Genomic DNA, 24,029 nt, shown 5'->3' on the forward strand with positions numbered 1-24,029 from the left:
ATCAAAATTCCCGGCTTACCGGGCCCGATAAATATATTTTTAAATGCTTCTTCACCGATTTCAGGCATGGCACTTGGTCGATGTTTTCATTGATTTTAAAATTTAGCATTCAAAGCTAACAAAAATTGACTTCTGTTGAGAACCATTTATCATCAGACACTTTTCAGGCCCGGTTTGTGACTGGGATCGACTTTCGAGAAACGGCCCCCTGGCCTCTTATGCCTGTTACCAGGCAATAACTTAAAGTGGAAAATATTTCATAAGAAAAGAACAGTAAATGATAATAACTTGAGAAGCGTACCAGTCAACTCAAGTACTACGAAAGAATAATAACTATTTGATCGCGTTGTTGGGTCAATTTCTGCCATCTTGTCACTTTTTGGCAGTAATGCTAGTCTTTGGAGGTAAGGAAATGATCTTAAACTGAAGCCATTTCTCAAAGAAATGGCCTGCTTCATTATTTGTTCTGTTACCACATAGTCAATATTGATCGAATTCTATTGGAGTCAGTGTTTTCAAAAAGAAATAAGAAACTTTCCTTTTGCTGTACGATCTAGAAAACTGGGAAATGTGTAGTATTTATGAGACAATTTTTGTCTTTGAGAAATGTAGTCGGCCAAGGATCGAGAATGTCTTGGGTGATAATCATATAATGTGACGGATGTTGTAACGATTTTGAATGCAACATTGTTACCGAGTTTAAAATATTGTTATCGTGCATGCAACAAAGCGCGCGGCAACTATTAACGCGGCGGTCTCAGGTGGCAGCACAATGCACGTGCTTGACTCCTCTCGATCAAAATTGTCGATAAAATTTGTCTTTTTTGACATCACCTTAAGAGGCAATGGCAATGACTTCACAAGAGCTTGGTTCAACCAACGGCAAGCACGGTTCAGCCGGTTCCAATTAAAAGGAAAACGTATTTCCACACCGGGGCTCTCTGTAAAGTCTCCTTGATATCCACTTTGATAAACTTAAGGAGTATCATTTCCTTAGTCTAGTGGGTGAGCATTATTGGAAGCAAGTGACTAGGTTATTTTATCCTTGCTTGAAAATATATAAGCGCCAAATTTGCTTGATGGTGCGCCTTAAAATTTTAGAAAAAACGCAATTCTCGCGACTGTCAATAGTTTCATTTCCTTTCAAAAAATTGTTTGGTCTTTATCTCGTTTTTCTGTTGCAGTCTGCTTCCAAATGAAAATGGCTCACAAGTTGTTTGTAGCGTGTATCGTCTTCGCCTGGATTATTTCAGAAGGGAAACGAGAAAATAAACCTCTTCCACAACAAGATGATAGAGAAACAAGTCTAAAAAAATGCAAAGAAGGAAGTTATGTGCTAAACGAGTGCGAGGAACGCTGTGAGTGTAAGAACGGCGAACTAATCAACTGCTTCCGCGTACGGAAGGAGTTCACAAAAATGGACATCGCGGAGAGAAAACGTTACATCAAAACTTACAAGACGGCATCAGTGGACCCTGCTTTCAAGCAAGATTACGAGAAAATGGTCGCTTTTCATATTAACGCCCCAGACTATTTACTTCACCACACTCCTGATATCTTCTTCCCCTGGCACCGCTGGTTTTTGGTTCAGTTTGAGAACCTTCTGCGCAGAATCGATTGTCGCGTGACTGTACCATATTGGGATTGGAGCAGAGTCGCTCACCATTGGTGGAGAGGATCTGGTAACAAGGACCTTTGGAACCCTGGGGAGCATGGTTTGGGGGGAGATGGCAACCTGAGAAATCACTGTGTCGAGGACGGACCGTTTCGCAATGATAAATGGCGTCTTTTGAACATTTCACGAGGTGGCTGTCTAAGAAGGTATTTTTGGTACGTTAGTCTAACCGGAGATATGAAACACGTAAACAGAACTTTATCGCTACCTCTGAAAGACTTTTTCGAATTTGAGAAGATAGTTCGCGCGATTTATCACGCTGAGATTCACGACTTTATCGGTGGTACAATGATAAATTCGAAGACAGCCTCTAACGCGCCGGAAATGGTTCTTCACCATTCATTCCTGGACAAACTTTGGTTGGAATGGCAGAAGAAAGGAGAGGAGTACAAAAATGTCTTCTTCCCAAAACTCAGCCGCCTCAAGCTTCCCGGGTCAAAGTATTACGGTTGGGAATGGATGGATTCGAGTAACATGCCTGGTCAAGTGAAAGTTCTTTACCAAGACTAACTAGTGTTAAGGCGGGGGTACACCTGAAAGCCGTTTTCACGCCGCTTAAAATCGGTTCAACGGAAATATCTCGTTCGCGTTTCAAGCAATACAAAAACCCTTTGCTCATTACACAAATCAATGTTTTGGGGTGTTTTGTAAATTTTTGGGTGATTTTTAGGTATATTTGGGAGGAGATAGTTTTTCTCAAAAGAGTAGTAAAATTAAGAGAAATGTGAAATATTGAAGATTTAGTGAAGTTTTAAAATTAGAATTTGTAGTTAATAATTAATAGACGGAAACCAAGTTAGTCCATTAGAAACCCGGGGTGCTCTTGCGTGGGTATCAACTGTCTGTTAGTGTTCCAAAAATCACTTTCTTTCTTCTATTCATTCTTAAAACCTCTTCAAATTTCACTCAATTCAGGTGTACCCCCACCTTAAAGGGGGACAAGAACATAGCTTTCTTACATTTAAGTGGAATTTAAAGTGCCAGATACATCCATTTGAAGTAGATACAAGTTAAAACGCGCCTTTTAACATGTTAGTATAACAATGAAAAAATTGAAAAATAATTTGAACAAAATGTTCCCCCGTCCCTGCTCCCCCATACCCCCCTCATTGGGGTAGATTTACTGGACGCAAAGTCTCTGCAGAGTCCCACCCTCACCGGTCCACCCGCCGAGGGAGCTCCGAAAACCTGATAATGCTGAAAACATTATACAGCTGTTTCGACAAAGGTTGTACAAAAAAGCGTAAAAGCGTACGCGACAATGCCGAAAGGTAGTCTTGGTAATACCCAATAAATTTCAATAAAAGCTCAGAATCCATAATGCCTCGACCGTACAGCGAAGACTTGAGATGGCGGGCAATATGGATTCTGATCTTTAAATGAAATTTATTGGGTATTTTCCAGACCACCTTTCGGCATTGTCGCGTACGCTTTTACGCTTTTTTGGACAACCTTTGTCGAAACGGCTGTATATAGGACGCGACAGCGTCTTTCCCTCCCATGTGGGACACATTTTCTTAGACGTGCACGAGGCACAGCCTCGTTTTGGTGCGAAGCTTGTTTTCGTCCCATAACGTCATAAAATTACTTTTTTTCGTTCACAACTCTGACAGAAGTCTTGAACTCGTGGATTTCTTGACATCTTTTAGGTTGATGTCGATTACATCAAGGATTTTCTTGAAAATGTTCGTCTTAAGGGGAGGGGTATTAGCTCAGATAACACACTTGAAAACACTAAATTGAAACGAGTAGACCCGACCAAAGGCAGTAATTATGATCTATATCGGAAAAAATAGAGCGGTTTTCAATCAATCGTCGAAATTGGGAAAGTAATTGCCCATTTGCTTTGGTTTTGCATTACTTCGCTCTGTGATTGGTTGATAAAACTCGCGCCACTTTCTCAACCAATGAGATGTAAAACCAAAACCGATCGTGCCTCGCTCGAACGCATTTTCCCGCCCTTGATGCCTGTTACATGTATTTGTTTTGAATTCTGATTGGTTCACAGCGCTTTTTACGTCTGTTGTGATTGGCCAGAGTAGTTACTTTGGTTATGGTTTTACGGCACTCGATTGAACACAGCTCTAGCAAGTATTTATGCATACAATTCAGGCAATAGGTCGAAGCTACAAGTAACACACTACTCATCGCTGAGGCGTTTCAACTCTCTCTGCCTCGGGCGATACTCAATCGACTAGTTTGCTTTTGATCTTTCTTACGAACGTCTCCCCAGCTTGCAAGACTGAAGCAATGTCTGCTACCCTCCATCCTTCCCTCAACAAAACTACCACTCTCCATCGCAATTCTCTTGGATATTCTCGAGTTATTTTCAGTTCTGTTTTTCCGCCTCTCGTAAGAATCATAAGCGGGCGAAGCTGGACGAGCGCGTTCCGTTGTTATTTGCATAACTCCGCCCCCAAAAAGATGATTGACGGAACAGAAAAACCAAATTCCCTTCGAAGTTTGCAAAACGCGCAGCGCGATACAACGAATTTGGATGTAACGCACGATTCAGTTCAACGGGTGTGTAGGGGATCGTCAAGAAACAACCGGGAAACAGTGCGAAAGGTTCTTTAGATTGCAAAATTCTTCAACTTCTTCTGGCCGTCTAACATAACCAAGAAATACAAATATATATATATATATATATATATATATATATATATATATATATATATATATATACATTTTCTTTTTTCTAGAAGAGTACATGAATTTTTCAGTGCTACAATTTTGTACATTGTTACATGTGCTGGGTTGATTTTCAAAGCCTCCAAAAACACGATTGGTCATGAATGACTGAAATATATGTACAGTAAAAATTTGCAACAAGGGCAAGAAAAAAAATGGAAGAATCCTTTAATCTATGATCTCTGAATTTCATTATTAATGTTAAGACTCTCAGCGTATTTTTAAAAAGTTTTGGATGTGCACATGAATCTATTTGTAATGTAAGCAATGGACAGGGAATAAAATGAGGGCAGACCAAAAAACTTGTAACAGATAGTCTAGTTGTTACTTTACAGTAAAACAAATGACATAGTAATGATAACTGCAGGCTAGGTTAATTGTCGAACACCTTTATGTAATGATCCCGTCTTCAGTTAATACAAGTACGCCAAATTTTACTAGTATTAAAATGCATTTGGCTGAAGACGGAAATAAATTACAACTTACAAAACTTTTCCAAAATTGCTAAAAACCTATTTGCTTTTTTTCACTCGACTTCACAAATCGTCGAATTTCTTCAACCAAATCGTTGTTATTTTTAACTAAAAAAGTTTGCACTTTTGCACAGGTTCGTGCATGTTTAGCGAAGATCATCACGTGTATGTGATTTTCTTATGCTGCGGAGGTATTCCACTGTATTGATGTCATCTATGATCATTTACAAAATGCCCCTCATTTAGACTGCGAGCAGTCTCTCCTTGTTGCTCGAGAATCCGCGGGGAAGGACGCAAAGCAGTCTCTCTTTTCGTTCGCCTTCCGCCGCCAGTGCTACTTGCAGCTTTACCGCTCGTCCGCGCGATTCGCCCCTCGAATATCTTGCGTTCGGATTCTTGAGCAAAAGAAATACTGCTCGAAGTCTACCCTTCCTTTCTCCTTGATCACCATTTTCTTACAGGAAGTAATACGGACGCCAAGACAAAATGCCCTATCACATGTTAACTGTTAGTTTAACATTACAGATGTTCTAGTCACATCACGGATTTTTTTTTGTAAAAGCCTCTGAAAAAAATTTGGAGACTTGTTATTACCAAATTTTCTTAGTTTTTCTAGTTGATACATAGTTACTGTAGCTCCAACGCTAAAAGAACAGCAGCCGATAGTGTTGCCGAGGATTTTATCACAGCCCAGTTACCTCGAATTTTCAGAGTGCTTTTATTAGTGAACACATTTCCAAATTTTTTGACGTGACATGCATTGTTGACTTTTCGAAAACAATCAGGATTTTAAATTCTAAGACATTTAGGTCGGGGCATTTCTGAAGTAGCGTCTTGCTATGGGTTCTTTTTTCTCGAAGGGGATTTTGCCTTGTGAGCATTTTGACGCAGGAGCATTTTATCATTGAAGCGTTTTGTCGTAGGAGCATTTTATCAACGGAGCGTTTTGTCGTTGGAGTAATTTATCAACGGAGCGTTTTGTCATAGGAGCATTTTATCAACGGAGCGTTTTGTCGTAGGAGTATTTTATCAACGGCACGTTTTGTCGTAGGAGCATTTTATCGAGGGAACATTATGTCGTAGGAGCATTTTATCAACGGAGCGTTTTGTAGTAGGAGCATTTTATCAACGGAGCGTTTTGTCGTAGGTGTATTTTATCAACGGAGCGTTTTGTCGTAGGAGCATTTTATCAACGGAGCGTTTTGTCATAGGAGCATTTTATCAACGGAGCGTTTTGTCGTAGGAGTATTTTATCAACGGAGCGTTTTGTCGTAGGAGCATTTTATCAACAGAGCGTTTTGTCGTAGGAGCATTTTATCAACGGAGCGTTTTGTCGTAGGAGTATTTTATCAACGGAGCGTTTTGTCGTAGGAGCATTTTATCAACGGAGCGTTTTGTCATAGGAGCATTTTATCAACGGAGCGTTTTGTCGTAGGAGCATTTTATCGAGGGAACATTATGTCGTAGGAGTATTTTATCAACGGAGCGTTTTGTCGTAGGAGTATTTTATCAACGGAGCGTTTTGTCGTAGGAGTATTTTATCAACGGAGCGTTTTGTCGTAGGAGCATTTTATCGAGGGAACATTATGTCGTAGGAGCATTTTATCAACGGAGCGTTTTGTCGTAGGAGTATTTTATCAACGGAGCGTTTTGTCGTAGGAGTATTTTATCAACGGAGCGTTTTGTCGTAGGAGCATTTTATCGAGGGAACATTATGTCGTAGGAGCATTTTATCAACGGAGCGTTTTGTCATAGGAGCATTTTATCAACGGAGCGTTTTGTCATAGGAGCATTTTATTAACGGAGCGTTTTGTCGTAGGAGCATTTTATCAACGGCACGTTTTGTCGTAGGAGCATTTTATCAACGGCACGTTTTGTCGTAGGAGCATTTTATCAACGGCACGTTTTGTCGTAGGAGCATTTTAACAACGGCACGTTTTGTCGTAGGAGCATTTTATCGAGGGAACATTATGTCGTAGGAGCATTTTATCAACGGAGCGTTTTGTCGTAAAAGTATCTTATCAACGGAGCGTTTTGTCTCGGGGGGATTTTGCTCTCAGTGGGGGCTTTCTGTCCCGGGACTTTTTTTTAATCTTGGAGACGTTTCAGCCTTTCATCAAATGAACAAGTGTAGCTACCAATACTCGTCATCTGACTCATCATATTCACTGCTTTCATCCAACATGAATTCCTCCACATCCCATAAATCCCAGTCTGTGTCAGCCAAAGCATTAAGGATCTTATGTCTCAACAAAACAACCTGAAAATCCGTTACGAGTTCGGTTGGAAGACCATGACTTCTCACCAAATGTATAACTTCGCTTGAAGACAACTGTCCAAAAGTTTCACCCGTAAACTTGCAGTCTATAAAAACTCTTGAGGCAAGCTGCACTAATTTGCACATGCTCTGACCAAACAGCATTGGAATCAAGTCGATTCCAAACTGTTTCAGGTTTAGTAAGGACATATCGCCCGCATTGCCCCAAGAAGCATACTCAAGAAGTTCCAGTAAAATTTCTTCAGTGGAGAAATAACCTTTATCCACCAGAGGCGCTAGTTCATGGCAAATGACGGACATGTTCTTTCGACCAATGGAAGACCAGGGAATAATGGCAGCCAGTAAAGGAGATATGTACCTGCAAATTAACAGCAATTTTAAGATTGGAACAAGCTGGCTAATAAACTGAAATCTCGAGAAAAAGAAGAAAAAATCTTGCCATGAGAGCCAAGAGAGTGGGACCACTTATTCAAATTTGGACTTTAGGGAGAGTGTTAAATCAAGAGAGGTGCTAATCTAAGGAAGTGCAGCACAGTGGAGACAAACTGACAACAGACGGAGCAATGACAGGTCAAAAAATGTGGATGGATCCACAGTGGTGACTGAGCATCTAGCTTGTCCTTACAATATCACAACTTGATCAAACTTGATCAGTTTTTTTTTCACCTTTAAGGAAAAAATGTTGGAGTTTTTATTTGTAAAATCATGAATTGACCAAGCCGCACTTACGCAGCACCATATTTTCTATTTATTAATGACAGCCGAGGTGGCCTCTCTAATAAGCCTGGTGGTTTCTTGAGGTCTCCTTGCCATTACCTTGACTTGTAATTTGTATGTTTTCTTCTTTTACTAAGGCAAATGAATGATGATGATGATGATGATGAAAAAAAAAACATACAGGTCCAATTGTTTTTCAACTTGTTTTTTACAAACAGTCAAATTCATGGCTATAGCACCAGAACAGCCAACAATTATCGCGTGCATCATTGCCGAACTAATCTGAAAAAATTCATAATTCTTTCCCAAAGTCCAAAGATCTGGAATTCTCTTCCTGTTACAATCACTTCTCTGTCAAGTTTTCAACTTTAAGAATAAACTGCTAGAGTTTTTATTAAGATAATTACTGAATTGGCAAAGCCGCGCACTTGTTGCACAAACTATATAAGCATATATTGTTACGTACGAGGTGGCCTCAACTATAAGCCTGGTGGTTTCTAGAGGTCACCTAGCCATACATTAAACTATGGATTAATTGTCAATATATTGGAAAAAAAGGCAAACAAATGTCAAAAATGTTAAGATTAAAAAAACTGATCACTGGCCAAAGACAAAATGTCTTGATGTTTGAGCAAATTCTCACAACTAGTACCACAAAATACAAATGTAGAACCATGGGGAGAATACACACGTTGATATAATTTGGTGGTTCAAGGGTCAAATTGGTGGCTGGATTAAATTGCGTCTTCTTCAGCTCTGGCCAAAATACAGATATAACAACTAAAAGTCAGAGCTGTTGGGCTCAATACCCTTGAAAGAACCTTGATGTTATGCCGGTGAAGTGGCGAGGGCCATTTGGTACACACGAGGCTAATGGGCTTGGAATCCAACAACTTATTTACTCAAACCGTTTAGTAAATCCCTGACAGAAAAAGTTACAGGACAATAAATGAGAACGACTTATAAATGAATTAAAGGCGAAAACACAAATGAAACGAAAAACACTTACCAATTGCTGGATTTAGGTGGGTGAGTGATAAAATGGAAATGTAGTAGATGTTATATAAGACTGAATTTACAGAGAGAATTTAAATGTGGTGCAAAAATTGTTCAGCGTGGAATCAAAGTGCTGGATGCAATTAACACCAAAAGAGAAACGGAAAATAAGGACTACAACATAAAGTGTTAATTAACAAAAACCGCAACAATGGGTGTATGTTCATTTTACTCAGAAAGCAGGAAGATTGTTATAGGTGAGAAGCTCAATGCAATGCATGGATAAAAACTGAATGAATGCACTAAAAGTTGCCATAATAACAAGGTGGGAGGGGGGGAGGGAGAGGAATAGCCGGTTAGTGCATGTGAAGGAGTACATCTCATTGGTGAACAGTCGATGTAAGTTTATTAAATTGGGATACTCTTTATCTCCAGGCTCGCCATAGCCTGATTCCTTTAAAGCCCAGTTTTTCTATTGCTAAATTGATGAAACTGAAACCACCAGCATCCACAATTTAGCAGAAAACAGAGCCTGTTAACAGAACTGTACCTTCCATCTGGTCCCAAGCCGCGTAAGCTGGGATCAGCTCCACGATCAAGAAGGATCTTTGCAACTTTGAAATTAGCTGACTGCATGGCATAGAACAAAGCAGTTCTGCTGTGAATACCACAATGGTCAATCTGGAAAGAAAAACACCAATAAGCCCACTATAAAAAGAAGACTGCAAAATAGACCAATTCTCGGAGTGAGTTGGCCTTTAAAAGCTCTCACAGTGAGCAGCATTAAATTTCCACCAAATTTCTCGTAATATTAAAGCGTATTCAACCCCTGAGGTCATGAGAATTAAGGATATGATCACTCGATTTTTTTAAATTTTTTTTTTAATTTTAATAACTTTTCCCCGGTACTTTTGTAAGAAAACTGTGGGGATAAGATAGGAGAATTTGTTCTTTGATATTAGGGCACTGGAGGAGGTACATGAAACTATGACAAGAAACTAACTGCAATAATATTGTCTTGTTCAACATGACTAGGGTACACTGGCTTACATCTCTCACATCTTTATCAGTGGAACTGTTACATGTAGCTCTTGTTTAATACCCAGTATTATTTTATGGTCCTGACCCCTTGTCCATGCTACTAGTCTAAATGAGGTCATTGAAGGGGAATAAAAAAACGAGAAAATGTTGCTATGGACTTAAAATGTTGACAGCTTTGTTTGTACCATTTTTTTAGTACCAAATAGAGTCCTTAAGTGAGGTGGGATTTGTTCGTATAATCGGAAAGAGCATGATGAAAAATGCCTACTTGCCAAAAATCAGCATCTTATTGCGATTTGGGGGCGAGATATTAGCTCTGTTATGTCCTGGTGACTCCATACAAATCCTTCTAATTTTGTCTTAGTTCTTAACGTTTGGAACTGAGGCAAAATTAGAAGGATTTTTATAGAGTCACCAGGACATAACAGAGCTAATATCTCGCCCCCAAATCCCAATACGATGCTGATTTTTGGCAAGTAGGCATTTTTCATCATGCTCTTTCCAATCATTTGAAAAAATCCCATAATTTCATAAATTTAGTTTTATGACGTCATCACTTAAGGACTCTATGTCAGATTAAAAGGACAGGTTAAACAGACTAAAATTAATTGAGGCCCAGCTAAAGAAGAGCCAAGTTAATGTTGACTCTCAGGATTGACCACTGTTTGCATCCATTGCATTGCACCGAAGTTTAAATTTACATCACGTTGATGCAAGTACTTCAGAATCGGCACTTGGTCAAAAGTCATTCTCTCAGCAACTTGTTGAATACAGTACCTTGCATCTAAATAACTTGGCCCGGTTGTTCGAAAGCCGATTAACACTAATCCATGATTAAAAGTTAACCGAGGCTTACAGCATGCTCACTGAGAAGATTCTTGAAAGCTAATTGTAAGCTAATGAATGGTGAAGAAAAGTCGTGTCAAAACTGAGGGACAAAAATCTTTTAGAAAAACTTAATTCAGTAGTAATTAAAACTAGAATCAAAGTTCACGTTAACCCAGGATTAGCTTAATCAGGCTTTGAACAACTGGGCCCAGGGGGTTAGTTTCTAAAGAAACTGCAGTGCTGCATTGGTAGGTAGTAGAAATGAATGTTTGGTTTTATAAACAGAGCTGATAAGGTAATTTAGCCACCGTAAAGGGATTCTAGTGCTGACATTTTGAGTGTAAACCCTTCGTCAGACCTATTTGCTCTGATGAAGGGTTAATGTTTGAAATGTCTGCGCTTGAATCTCTTTATAGTTGCCAAATTACCTTATCAGCTCTGTTAATGAAACCAAACATTTGTACCTTACTTCTCATTGCGAAGCAGTGCATTTGGGCACTCACTACAAGAATGTACAATTATGTTTGTACATACACAAATTAACATTTCCAAATTTTCCTCGACTGACATTTTTAACATTGGAGAGGGCTTTATTTCAAGTTGAAAGAAAGTGCTTTAAAACTCAGACCATGGACAAAACAAACAAGAATGTCCACTAACCTTAACAGTTTCAAATGACAGCAAAAAGCGCACAGTTTCACTGATGTCTCTGTCAAGACAAGGTCCTTGTTCAATGCCGTCACGCCATGGCAATGGACAGCAAAGAGACATCAGCGGTGTATTGCCTTGGCAGTCACTAGCCATGAGATCAGCACCATTATCACACAAGGCCTGTACCATGCGCAAGTCCTGTGACCTCAACAGTGTTGAATGCAAAGGTGTCTTCATTTCCATGTCTCGAACATTAACCTCAGCACCGTGGCCCAACAACAACCAAACTACATTTATTAATTCTTCAATCAGGTCTGCTGTGTATTTGATGCACTTTCCATTGAGGGAGAGTACTTCATGAGTGTTGACGGTTTCTCCTACCAGGCAGCTATCCTTGCTTGTCACAAGGTTGTAAAAGTTCACCACACATTGCAGCGCCGACATTCCTGGTCCAACATACTCTGCTCCACTGGTCTGCAGATCGATGAACAAAAATTTAAGGTGGCCGAATACAGTTTTTTAGTGTACAGGTGTTAGAAGACGTTATTTGGAAACTATGTATTTCTGGACGCCCAAAATTGGTATGGTGTAAGACTAACTAAGAGAGAATGTATTTTCGTAAGTCTTGTTGAGCTAAGTACCGTTTCCATGGCAACGCAGCAAGCTGTTAAACGTCCATAAATAGTAGGTTTCCTTTATTTTTAGAAAATGTACTCATTGGATTTTTTCCATTTTTTGTATCCAGAAAAACTCACAAAACACTGACACAGTTGCACTATTTTCATGTAATTTTAACAGAGAGATCTCCTGTAAATATTGATTCTGCATTTTAATGTTTTGTGAAGATACCCTCTGTTAGATTTAGGTTTCTCTTTGTAGGCGAGTTACGCTTTTAGGGAACTATTTTCATGCCAAATTTCACGAAATTCTAATGAGCGGTTCCTTGGAAAACAGTTCATTTCCACGAAAACAACCAGTTGCAATTTTTTGCTCAAATGCGCATGCGTGGCTTTAATTGGGTTTCATGGCAAAGATGAAAAGTATGCAAAAGGTCTTGGTGAATGACTTTTTTGCTCGGAAAGAAAAGAAAAAGAGTCCAGTAACGAGAAACTTAGTTATTTAGGATCAAAACTCAACTTTATTATCGATTTCATGTGAAATTGAGGGATCACTTCATCGACCGCCGTATTTGCGTACCACAACCCTAGCGCGCGCTTAGTAGCATCACTAACAGAATCTGTCAAGCGCGCGCAAACTGTGTTCGGCCACCTTAAATAAGTAACACTAGAGGCTTCAAAGAGCAGTGTACATTTCTGGTAAAAAGTAGCAATAATAATAATTTCACTATGCACCTTGTTGGCTATCTATCATCTCAACGCTCGGTCATGGAATAATAAAAACATGTAGACTGACGGAGAAACTAACTAAAGAGAAACCATTTGGGGCATATATTAAGGATATCTCATTAATAAGAAAAATTTAATAATTATTAGTAAAATTTATAGAAATAATTGTGTATTTCTCTTAACGAATAAATTTCTACATCTAACAAAAGAAGCAAAAAAGATATATTAACCTCAGGAATTCTCATATTTGGATCTGCACCTTGAAAGAAAAGAGTAATACATAATTATTTAGTGAATGTAAATGGAAAGTAACAAATAGCTACCAGTATATGGTTTCCATGGAAACAAACAGGATATACAATAAGGAACACACAAGCAGGGCTAATAATGGTAGAGTGTTGTTTTCTTGTTTGTTTGTTTGTTTGTGACTTGTTTGGTATTTAAAAGGCCATACCATACTCTGAAACTTGTCGAGACTCTCAAGCAAACCCTGACCCTTGATTGAACAAATGTGTCCTTGCTGAATCGAGACACAAAACATTTTGCAGTAGTCTGTTGATTTTAAAATCAACTGCATTTTGGATGAGCAATTAATTAATGTGCAAACATTGCCACTCGCCAGTAAACATTCCAGTAGGCCTATTTATTATTAACGTTAACTGAACACGGTTCTTTAATTAATTCTCCAACCCAATCATAAAATGTACATTATTTTTAAATAGCAAACTTGTATTTGATCTTTACCTCTTTCTATTAACCGCCGTGCGATGTTCAAATGAATCGGAATGGCTTCCCCATCCACAGAAGAATTCTCGCCAGAAAGTACGATATACAACGGGATCCTTTGGTAAAATCCTTCATCTAAACACATTCCATAACGGCTGTTGATATACTCTAATGCTTCATCAAAACGCCTGGTCTCCAGAGCGTGAGTTAACGGAGTTTCATTTATTCCAAAAACAACGTTGAAAGACACTGGAGCCGCCGCCATCTTCGTTGCCAGGAAAGGGCATTGCCAGACGGAAAGGTTAGTACCTTATGTAAAACCAGTTATATTGTCCTCAACTACGGTCACTTCCATTAACTATAGGACATTACAATTGGTTTTACACTAAGTACCAACCCGAAATAGCTGGGAAGTGACAGATAAACAAAACTTTGCTATCAGAAAGTTTGAATCTTGCTTTGGTGATTTCAAGCTTCTCTGAAAAAAAAAGATATTTTCATGGATGACAGTTCATTGAAGGACAAGTTCAGCTTTCACTGCATTGTGAAGTATTTTCTTTTCGCTTCGAATGCTATACTATGGGTGAGTAATTTGACAAATGCCAATAAATTAGCTAAAATCGTATCCAACCACTTTCATAATTATCAACAACTGAAGACCGGTAAAGATTGGAAAGATTACAGGGATGAAGTAATTAGTTATCTTATGTATATGGCTTCCAGGGTTACTACTCCAATCGAGAAGATCAATGATCATCGATCACAATCGATGGCGATCCATTCCAGTCGATTTTAATTGATCGATTGATCATGATTTTGATAACCGGTAACTAATTAATGAAGAAGATTTGTGTATAACGTTTTATTGGTTGCCGGTGATTTCCAATATCAGTCGATGTTTTAATTCTGGTATCGATTACCACCGATTGGTTGGACATTTTTTCTTGCTTCTCTGCGAGTGAAGAAGTGCATGCTTAATAGAAATATTGATACATTTTGGGAGGAAGAAAACACCCTTTTCAAGTTTATCTGGGTTAGTGGATCAGGGTAGTGCTCCGATAATAGTTGACACATTAGTATCAAATAGGTGACATCAGCATTATTGTTTTTCTTTTCCTATTTTTTTTTTTTTGGTTTCATTGTTCCACACAATGACTCAGATAAAAGAATGTTGTGTCCAAAATTTCAAGTAGAAAACTTCTAAAATGTACTATATTTTGAAATCAGCTGAAAGATTCTTGACTTGTGTCTTGCAAACGGTATCGTTTACAGGGCAGACGTTACCACCACATCCGGCGATAATAAGATTTATATAGGAATGATGGAGCATACTTTCAAAACACGATATAACAACCACAAGCTTTAATTCTTTCAACCATCGCAAACATTCACATGACACAGTGTTCTCTCCAAATACATCTGGGACCAGAAGGATAATGGCACCAGTTACACGATCAAATGGTCCATTATCAAACGAGCAAATCCATATCACGGACATCCCTCGTGCTGCAATTTGTGCTTATCTGAGAAGCTCTGCATCCTATCTGCTGACAAATCTACCCTCCTCAATAAACAATCTGATCGGAGTTAATTACAAAATGCAGGCATGAAAATAAATTCTACGCAGCCAATCAGAAGCAAGATCGCTCCAACCGCCCTCCTTAAAACTCCAACAGTACAGTCTGATGAATGCTTACGGCGTGAAACTCGAGTAACTGTGTTACATTTTCTATCTTAAATTTATATTTTGCTCTGCATGTTTTTGCATCGAGCACTCCTGTGACTGAGTGAAGCAATCATTGTATTGTTTCTTTGTTTATTTACAAGTACAAACATTTTCATGGTTAAGGTATGAATGGGTAAATCAAGTTTACTGAATTATGTGTTACTTTACAAAATTTAACTGTACGTCACTGTATAAGGTATGTAAAGTAAAGTAAAGTAATTTAATTAGTGTCAATAACACAGGGAGTGCTTTCACAAGCTCCCGAGCCAGAGCTCGCTCTTGATAAACGCCAAGTATGGGAATCGAACCAGCCGGCCCACATTGGTGGAAGGCGAGCACTCTGACACCACTGCATTATCCCTGCTCCCCAGTGAATAATACTGTACTATCACTGACTGCATGTTTTAATTCATCATTATCATGCATATAGAGCTGTGAAATAAATCTTTACTCTATACCGATAATCAGGTTATCAGCATCCTTTTCATTGGAGTGGGAGCGTGGGCTCACGATGAGAAAAAAAAGTACAGTGACCTTGACAGCTTGGCTTTTGATCCGTCGATCTTACTCATCACTGTGGGCTGTTTAATGTTTGTTATTACTTTCTGTGGATGTATTGGAGCCTTGAGGGAAAACAAGCTATTACTACAAATAGTGAGTAAAACTTTATTTATTGCTAATTAATTTATTGTCTAAAATTCAATAAAATCACAAAAACAGAGAAGACGTTCATCTAGAAAGTTATGGTAACACAAAGTTCTCAAAAACTTTAACAAATGTTGCCATAAATTTTATGAAATAAAGTTCAATTTTTTTCTCAGACAGATGCTTGAAATTATGGGTGTTAAATTAAGTCATCATCAGATGTTTTCTTGGTGAAACAGCTTTGGCCCATATCCAGGGTTAAGCCAAACCCGGGGTTTATTTGTTAAGTGGAGTTTTCACCATTTGTTCTGAGAAAAAAAAAATTATGGAGTGTTAACATCCTAAGGAATTACCGAAGAAATGCTGGAGAGATCCTCAAGATGAAAAGTACCACATTCATTGCAATATTAGATAGAAATTTCACTTGATGGAGAGGCCCACAGAAAAGTTACCATGATTTAAAAGAGATTCATTTGATATGTTACTTGATGTGCCAAGTTTCATCTGTTTCAGTAAGAAATACAATATTGTAAATGGTAGGTGTTTTTTTGGTAGAATTTTCAGTAGATAAATTCAAATAAAACGGTAGGAATAGTACTATTAACAGTTAGGACGCATGTTATATTCTCCTAATTTTTAATATAAATATACTCATCTCAAATAAATGCTGGATCCCAAATAAATACCATTAGGGTTCTTATTATAAGACTCAGCCATGTTTAATTGAGAAAATATGGTATTTGTAAACCTCTTCATGCCCTTATGTAGTCCTTGAAGATATATATATAAAATACAATCACTGATCAATGAAATATGTCCTTATCTTGTGCTTGACAATGTTGTTTTTGTTTTTCTTAGTTCATGGGAACTTTGACTGTTATCTTCATTTTGGAACTTATTACAGGATTTGTTGCATTCTTTTTTGTTGATAAGGTACATTTTAAAAATAGTTATTATTATTATTATTATTATTATCGTCATCATCGTTATTATTATTAGTTTCTTATAATTTTAACAAGCTTTGTTCTGATCAGGTTTACACTTGAATAGTACACTATAAAGTTGCAAATTAAAGTTAACATACTCCAATCAAAAATGTACTCAGTGCAAATTAACAAAATCAATATTTGATTTGGTCTCAGCAAACAAAAGGTTTCTTTTGTTTCGATCAACAAAAGATTTTCACAAGGGGCCGACAGGAGAAAGTTTTTTTTTTTTGCATATGTCATTTCCCAAAAATGATACCAAAACCAGCAAAAAAATACAGGCCTGAGCAATGTTTCTTAGGGACTGTGCAATAATTATCAGGAGGGGGGGGCTGAAAAACCAGAGTTATCTAGCAAAAACTTAGACAGTACCCCCCCCTCCAAAACTAAAAAATTAGTTCTAAGCCCCCCTCTGTTATGTTAAAAATAACGTCGCACCCCCCCCCCCCCCCCCCACCAACACACACACACACGCACTCACTCCTCGCCGCCACCATTACCATAGATGCCTTTAAGTGCATACCTTTTATATTGTCATGCTACTGTAAGCGTACGCTTACTTGTTGGATGTCTTCGTCTGGAACAAATAATACCTCATATGAGTGTTGAACAAAGCCATCCGTTTCGGAGTCATCTGAATCCAACTCAGAGTTGTTTTCGGAAGTGCTTGTGTGAGAATCAGAGTCGCATTCGGAATCACTGGATAGGAGTTCTGTGTCACTGTCATTGGCACTAATTCTTTCGTTGTTTCGTGTTCCAGTTTGCGAGAAATCAAGAGCACGTGCTACCAGCACGGCTTTGCTTCCAGATACAGGAAGATTGTTCTGCTTAAGATAGATCTTAATTTGTCTTGCTGTGAGGGATTTGACTTCATCTTCTTCTTTCCAGTTAATGTCTGGAAGGGTATTGCACTCAGCTTCCCTTTTTTTAGCTTTCAATGCAATAAACTCACGGTGTTGAACAAAACGTTTGAGAGTGATATTGATCGCTTGATTGAAGATTTAGACAAAGCATTTGCTAAGTACCGGGGTGCTTACCACATTGGCTCAAAATCCAAAACTTCTGAAGCCAGAAAGAGAATTAGGAGCAGAGAAAAAAATCAAAGAACAGGAGATTGAACGCTTCAAATAACAGACGAAAAAGGGCTTGCATTATATTTAGATCCTTGGGAGGAGAGCCTGTTGAACTTTGTTATGAGCCAGAGATGTATGGAATTCAGCAAATCGATTCAGTCGATGAAGAAACATTACTTTTATTCACATCAAAAACCGACAAAGCTTGTCTACGAGATCTGTTTGATTCCCATTGTTTTACGGGGGATGCTAAAAAACAAGTGCATGATTTTTGCTTTACATAGGGTCAGCTTAATTAAATAGAAGAAGGGTTAAAATTAATCAGTTATCTTTTCATTTTGATGGAATTTTTTCAATAATCGTTTAACAGCTGCTCGTATTGATATTTGTTACAGTCTATCATGAGGCCTGTATTGAGAATCTTTAATTGCGTTTAAGTTTATTTACATTTCGAATAAAACTTAAGGCCCCCCCTCTGTCAAATGAGTGATTTTACTTTGACCCCCCCTATCTTGGCAGCAATTTTAGGTAATGCCTCCCCCTCTGGTTTTTCAGCCCCCCCCTCCTGATAATTATTGCACAGTCCCTTATTACTGAAATGAAGTCCACATGCCAAATTTCAGTTACCTTTGAGCAAATCAAAAATCCAGTTGGATGTTGATACTTGGAGCACTTCAATAACAATAAAATATTAGCTGTATGCTCTGCATTGTTTTTGTGTTTGCATGTACACATAAATGCGGAGTTAGATAAAGGATCATTGTGCAAAGTGTGATCAACTCTGGTTCATGAAATGTTCAAGCCATGAAGGGCAGATCCAAAAATGGCACTAACACCTACTGTAGTTTTAAAATAATTATGGGCGTGCACTTATTTTTATCAATAAATTATTTTTAAAGGGTTTTGCCATTTTACAAGTACAGTCATTATTGGCATAAATAATATTTTAATATTATAGGTTATCTACATGTATTTTTTTTTTTTTTATAATTTGAAGATTTTATTGCAGTTACAAAGACACACAACACTTATTACTTTTGCACACTAATACAACTTGACAATACAATACTATTATAGGTTACAGTGCAACTTCCATTACCGAGGTCAATCAGATCACGTTATGATACGAACAGTGAATAATTCTAAAATTTTGGATTTTAATTGTTGTTTTTCATCTACTCATGATAGGATCAATCAGCTTTGGTTGAAATTCATTGTTCTTGTCCTGCAATCTGATTGGCCAGTTTTTTTATTTATAAATAAAATAAGTGACCCCGGTAACAGTAGATGCACTGTAACTAATACAGTGGTTCTTGTTATTGTTTTATAATCAAATGCTAAGATGTCATCAAAATTATTGATCACTTATCTGTAGACTCGAAGTAAAGTAAAAGAAGCCACACACAAGGTGATTATTCGATACAGAGATGATCCCGACCTACAAAATGCAATAGATGAAATACAGAAAGGCTTGAAGTGCTGTGGAGGATACTCTTACCATGACTGGGAACTGAATGAACATTTTAATTGTTCAGCCAATACAGTACAGGCGTGTGGAGTGCCTTTCTCTTGTTGTCGTGAGGTAGGTATTTGTGTTACCTATTATGCAGGAAATTATGGCTTCAGAGGGACCTCCACTAGCCGGCTTCCAATGTTGCTGCCTTTGGTCCTGTATCGACCAATGGTGAACAACATCTAAATTCTCCTTACAATATCACTACTTTATTAAACAGACAGGTCAGGAGAATATAGCGAATTATCATCAAAGATGAAATGTCTTGATTTTTAAAGAAATTCTCTCAACTAGTTAAGCATATAAAAGACATAAAATAGCCAAGTGATAAGAATATATTCTTATCACTCGGCTATTTATGCATACTGAAAGTGTAACTGTAGGGGAGGGACAGAGTATTTACTTGTATAAGCTACTCCCTCCCACACCTCACCGGCACTAAAATCATTTTGATAATAGGGAGATTTACAATCACATAACTTTACATTTTCTTGAAAAACAGAGTACATAAATGGGAATAGTGAAAAATAATGTTGGCCTTTGATGCTAACGCTAAATTACTCAACTTTACTAAGAAACTGAAAACAGCGAGAGACAAATGTAGGATAAATAATGTCGCATGGTCACTTTTGTTGCTTTCCATTTCCAATAAACCTGATTTTACATCTCTCTAATGAACCCTTTCCAGAAAATAAGCTCTAACAGAGTCCTTTGAAGAAACATACAGGCAAGCTCAGGGCTCATATTTATAATTTGATGGTTTCTGGAGCCATTTTGGTCTGGAAAAAAAAAGTTTATGAAGGAAAGGAAACTAAGGAAAATATTATGTCTGCTTGGAGTCTAAGCTCAAAAGTCCCGCCCCATATTCCCCAGGGAATTTTCCTCATTGCCACCTCATAGTACTTTGATTGCACTGTCACTCAGTACATGCCAATTGCAGCCATTAAGACGGTCTCAATCTCTTTCAAAAGTGTCCTGATTTTGTTTGTTCCATAGGATCATATAAACACGCACTGTGGATTTTCCGTTAGGAAAGAGAAACTTGTAAGTACACCGTTGGCGTAACTTTTGTTTTCCATGTGCAGTCAATACCATCAGTGGAATGGCAATTTATATTATTAATTTGCATAATAATGAAAGTCCATAATGTGAAGAGAAGTGTGGCAAAAAATTGAAAAAAAAAAAAACTAAACATGTGCTGGCTCTTATAGCTATGTAGACTATGCAGAGAAGAAAGGAGAAAGGGACTTGGGAAAGGGGCTGGAACTAGGAAGGAATGGTCAGGGAGTGTGAGAAATAAAGCATTTTTGGAAATGGCAGAAGCTTCACTTCATAAACAACAGAAAATGTTCTACGTACATGTAGAGAGTGGCAACAAAGAACGGGAACTATTCAGGAATTTAGGGCCGGTAGAGGTGGTAGAAAAGTCAAGGCATTTTGGGCTTCAAGTTTCTGATGTTCTTGTTTAAGACGTTTATAGGTCTCTGTCATATCACATCACCTTAGTCTTTTAGGAGAAGTGGGAATGTTTTAAAAGGCTTACCACCGTCTGGAATCTCAGTAAAAGTTTCAAGTTTTAAGCAGCCCCTTTCTTCTTTTTCCCCCACCCACCACTTCAACCTCCTTCCCCCTGTCCATCCTGAAGGTGTATGCAGGCAGAGAATTGAATATAAGACTACTTTTTTAGGAAACAGAAGCTTCGTCATGGATCTACACGCAGGGATGTATTGACAGCCTCACAAACTGGATTAATGACAATCTTTACCTTGTTGGTGGTCTGGCATTCGGGTTTGCTGTTATTCAGGTACGTGTTGTCGCTTTTTTTTTTCGAGTCTAAGCACATCTTTTAGCAAATTAGAGCAGCATTGGATTGATATAATCAGCACAATGAACGAGGCAGAACTCGAAGTATGCAGTCAGTGTCAAGAGCAGGAAAATGGCGCGAAAATGAGGGTAAGTCAAGTAGCTGCAAAGCGCGGGAAAACGAGCCGGCTGCCGTAAGTTAAGTTTCTTTCTGATTGGTAGGAAAAGAGTATTTTGGCCGATTAGTTAGAGTGTGTCTCACGATGTACTTTACCCAGTTACATCCCAGCAACTGGAGATATTTATTGAGGTTTTCCGGCCAATCAAGGAGCCGGGATACCTCAGGATTCCAGCCAAACCCCCCGCCCCCCAATGGAGAAATAGTCTGTCTTCTGTTAAACAGAGTTGATAAGGTAATTTGGCGACCGTAAAGAGATTCGAGGGCTGACGTTTCGAGCGAGCGAATCCGTGCCCTATATTTGCTCTGACGAAGTCTCGAAACGTGAGCAATCGCATCTCTTTACGGTGGCCAAATTACCTCATCGACTCTGATAAAACCAAACATTTGTGATCGGAGACATGGGCGCTTTCCTTTCGGCCGCACCTTCCGGTTTGTAGTCTTAACAAATTACGTGCTCAATAATTACATGCAGTGGACACCACTAAGGGTTTGAAAACGCTATACTAGAAACAAAGGGACAATTGGTCTTGGTTTACTTGCTTACACAGTACTGAATTGGTTAAGGAAGTGGTCAGTGAAATCAAAAAGCTTAGTAAAGCTAAGCAAATTGTCTGTTGTAGGCCCTCGGCTCAGCGGGAAAGAGAAAAGCGAATTGAAAACCAAAACGAAAATAGAACACGTAAAGACTGCGTAAGGAAGGGCAGAGAAGCTTAGCCGGCCTTCTCTCATCCCATTTCCATTGCCTATTCGTTTAGTCTTGTCTTGAAGCCTTCATGTATTAAATAATAAATCACACTTACAAACTGAAGATAATTAAGTGTGCTTCATCCTTTCTTTTTTCTCTAGTTGCTTGGGATTCTTGGTGCTTTTAACATGATCCGGGACATCGACCTTGTATTGAAGTCACAGGATACCGAGACCACAATGAATTACCTAGAGTACATGCTGTAAAACAAGCCACAGGACACCAGCTTGAAAGCATGGGTGTCTACATTCAGCCTTCAGCCATACCTACATATTCAGCTTGGTTGGCAAATGAATTCAATTGTCGGAAGGGATCAGTAACGGATATTTTTGCCAGTTTATTTCAAAATTGGTTGTTTCTCGGTCGCGATCACTGCGTGGAATGACATATATAAGGTGGTGTAATGAGTCCGTTTACATCACGTGTACGGAGAGATATCTGACGTGTAAGGACACTGGCGTATGATGAATGTGTAAAGACCAGTATAAGTTTGATTCCTTATACTTATGAACACGGAATCTTACGCAAGTGCATAAGATCCCTGTATTTTCTTGGCATACCCTGAAGCGGTCCGTACACTGATCGTTATACGGACCTCATACGTCATAGCATTCCTTATATTTTCCGTATGCGACTCCTTAGTGTACTGACGGTGTACGACCGATAATTTCATGCCACAGTGAGTCTGTTGTGGTTCGAAATTTTTTGTGGTTAAAAAATTAGAAAACCAGTTTGATTTTTATTTCACTTTGTTTCGGATTATGGTAATGATTACTGCACAAAGGAAAAGAAAAATTAAGCTGGTTTGAAAAAGTTTAACCCCCCCCTCCCCCCTCCCCCCCCAAAAAAAAAATTTTCAACCAAAACAGATCTGCTAATTATCCTTTCGACTATGTTTCAGTTTAGGAGATCTTCAGTGTAAATATGTATGTATTTGTAGATATTTTACAGGCAGTTTTTCAGTTAAAGAGAAACTTAACACAAGTTCCGGCATTGTTAATTCAAGAATATTTTGTTTCAGAATGTTCGTATTAGCAGAATAAATATTAGACACACTGATTACACATTTCGAAACAACGGCACAACGTTTAAGTTTGGAAAGTATGTTTTGGATACGTCAGTATCCATCGTCAGTTCCCTTCCTTGTTATTTGTTTCATATATATTCGTAAACATCCTTGAACTGACGATGAATGCTGAAGTATCCGAAACATGTCCTCTAAACTCAAACGTTCTGTTGTTTTTTTTTTTTAATATGCTGTTTCAGTTATTTCGGTTCAGTTTATCCTTAATCTCAAGTTTTGTGTTCCGTTACCCTTCAAGGCAGAAAGATCACCTCTGCGATTCAGTTAAACTCGGCTATAAGTTTGTCTTTTGATACCCATTATGCCGAGTATATCTTTACCAGGCCTCACGTTTTTGCCGTGACACTCACGGTTTTCAGTTCACAGGAGTACCTGATGGGGCCGCTCAACTAAAAACCCGCCCTGCAGCTTGGAATAGAGCTGGCTGGGAACTGAATACATTAGACGGTTAACTGGCTGGAACGTTTCTAAATATCTAGTTTGCTGAGATTAAAAAAAACAACAACAACAACAACACTGGTTCTAGCTGGGTAAAAAATGTCTCGTTTGTTTCTCCTGCCTGTCACCCCTGTCTAGTCTCCCTCGCAGCCGTTCTGAGTCTCGTCACGCAACGCTCCTTCCCAGGCTCGTGAAAAATCGTATTTGACTTTTCGTTCTAACACCGTCTTTACCAATGAAGTTTGAAGGCATGTAGCGCGCCAGGAAATAACCGCGGCTCCACTGTTATGTTGTATGTGAAACTATTTTACACAGAACATGATCAGTGCTTTTCTTCCACTCGAAAAGGCCGTCAAATACACATCGGCCTCTCTAGTCATCTGTCCAAAATAAAATTACCCTCTTATGGAAAT

General features: G+C 38.5%; 3 protein-coding genes and 1 long non-coding RNA gene across 5 annotated transcripts; 3 read left to right on the plus strand and 1 right to left on the minus strand.

Annotated features, from left to right (window-relative positions):
- Positions 1-245: 245 nt before the first annotated feature.
- Positions 246-4,303, plus strand: LOC146466610 (uncharacterized). Of its 2 annotated transcripts, XM_085127059.1 has the most exons (3): positions 246-404; positions 1,185-2,196; positions 3,373-4,303. In XM_085127059.1, exons 1-2 carry the CDS (start codon positions 389-391, stop codon positions 2,183-2,185), a joined length of 1,017 nt encoding a protein of 338 aa, XP_084983185.1. In that variant the 5' UTR covers positions 246-388; the 3' UTR covers positions 2,186-2,196; positions 3,373-4,303. The 2 variants fall into 2 exon arrangements, with proteins under 2 accessions (XP_084983185.1, XP_084983182.1); XM_085127056.1 differs by lacking the exon at positions 3,373-4,303 and having other exon boundaries at positions 1,185-2,717.
- A 2,446-nt stretch (positions 4,304-6,749) lies between these two features.
- Positions 6,750-7,014, plus strand: LOC146466611 (uncharacterized). Its single transcript, XR_014867976.1, has 2 exons — positions 6,750-6,911; positions 6,969-7,014. It is a non-coding gene; the product is annotated as an uncharacterized LOC146466611 (long non-coding RNA).
- Positions 6,804-13,687, minus strand: LOC146466612 (uncharacterized). Its single transcript, XM_085127202.1, has 5 exons — positions 13,441-13,687; positions 12,927-12,955; positions 11,360-11,824; positions 9,381-9,511; positions 6,804-7,475 (listed from the first exon to the last, which is right to left on the minus strand). Exons 1-5 carry the CDS (start codon positions 13,685-13,687, stop codon positions 6,974-6,976), a joined length of 1,374 nt encoding a protein of 457 aa, XP_084983328.1. The 3' UTR covers positions 6,804-6,973.
- Positions 13,688-13,867: 180 nt separating this feature from the next.
- On the plus strand, positions 13,868-23,694 carry LOC146466613 (tetraspanin-33-like). Its single transcript, XM_085127203.1, has 7 exons — positions 13,868-14,005; positions 15,617-15,802; positions 16,652-16,726; positions 19,228-19,434; positions 20,362-20,409; positions 21,053-21,169; positions 22,196-23,694. The coding sequence occupies exons 1-7, from the start codon at positions 13,922-13,924 to the stop codon at positions 22,298-22,300; spliced, it is 822 nt and encodes a 273-aa protein (XP_084983329.1). The 5' UTR covers positions 13,868-13,921; the 3' UTR covers positions 22,301-23,694.
- Positions 23,695-24,029: the final 335 nt, after the last annotated feature.

The sequence above is a fragment of the Pavona decussata genome, unplaced genomic scaffold, assembly GCF_977016875.1.
Source record: "Pavona decussata unplaced genomic scaffold, jaPavDecu1.1 SCAFFOLD_143, whole genome shotgun sequence".
NCBI classification, from domain to species: Eukaryota; Metazoa; Cnidaria; class Anthozoa; order Scleractinia; family Agariciidae; genus Pavona; species Pavona decussata.

What these genes read in the sequence shown, in the direction of transcription:
- LOC146466613 (XM_085127203.1), top strand. Translation starts at nt 13,922, where the DNA reads ATGGATGACAGTTCATTGAAGGACAAGTTCAGCTTTCACTGCATTGTG. An exon ending in CATTCTTTTTTGTTGATAAG is followed by an intron (nt 16,727 to 19,227) that starts GTACATTTTAAA and finishes ACTTATCTGTAG; the next exon opens with ACTCGAAGTAAAGTAAAAGA. An exon ending in CCGTTAGGAAAGAGAAACTT is followed by an intron (nt 20,410 to 21,052) that starts GTAAGTACACCG and finishes CTACTTTTTTAG; the next exon opens with GAAACAGAAGCTTCGTCATG.
- LOC146466612 (XM_085127202.1), bottom strand. Translation starts at nt 13,687, where the DNA reads ATGGCGGCGGCTCCAGTGTCTTTCAACGTTGTTTTTGGAATAAATGAA. An exon ending in CAAATATGAGAATTCCTGAG is followed by an intron (nt 11,825 to 12,926) that starts GTTAATATATCT and finishes ATCGATCTGCAG; the next exon opens with ACCAGTGGAGCAGAGTATGT. An exon ending in GGCTTGGGACCAGATGGAAG is followed by an intron (nt 7,476 to 9,380) that starts GTACAGTTCTGT and finishes GTTAATTTGCAG; the next exon opens with GTACATATCTCCTTTACTGG.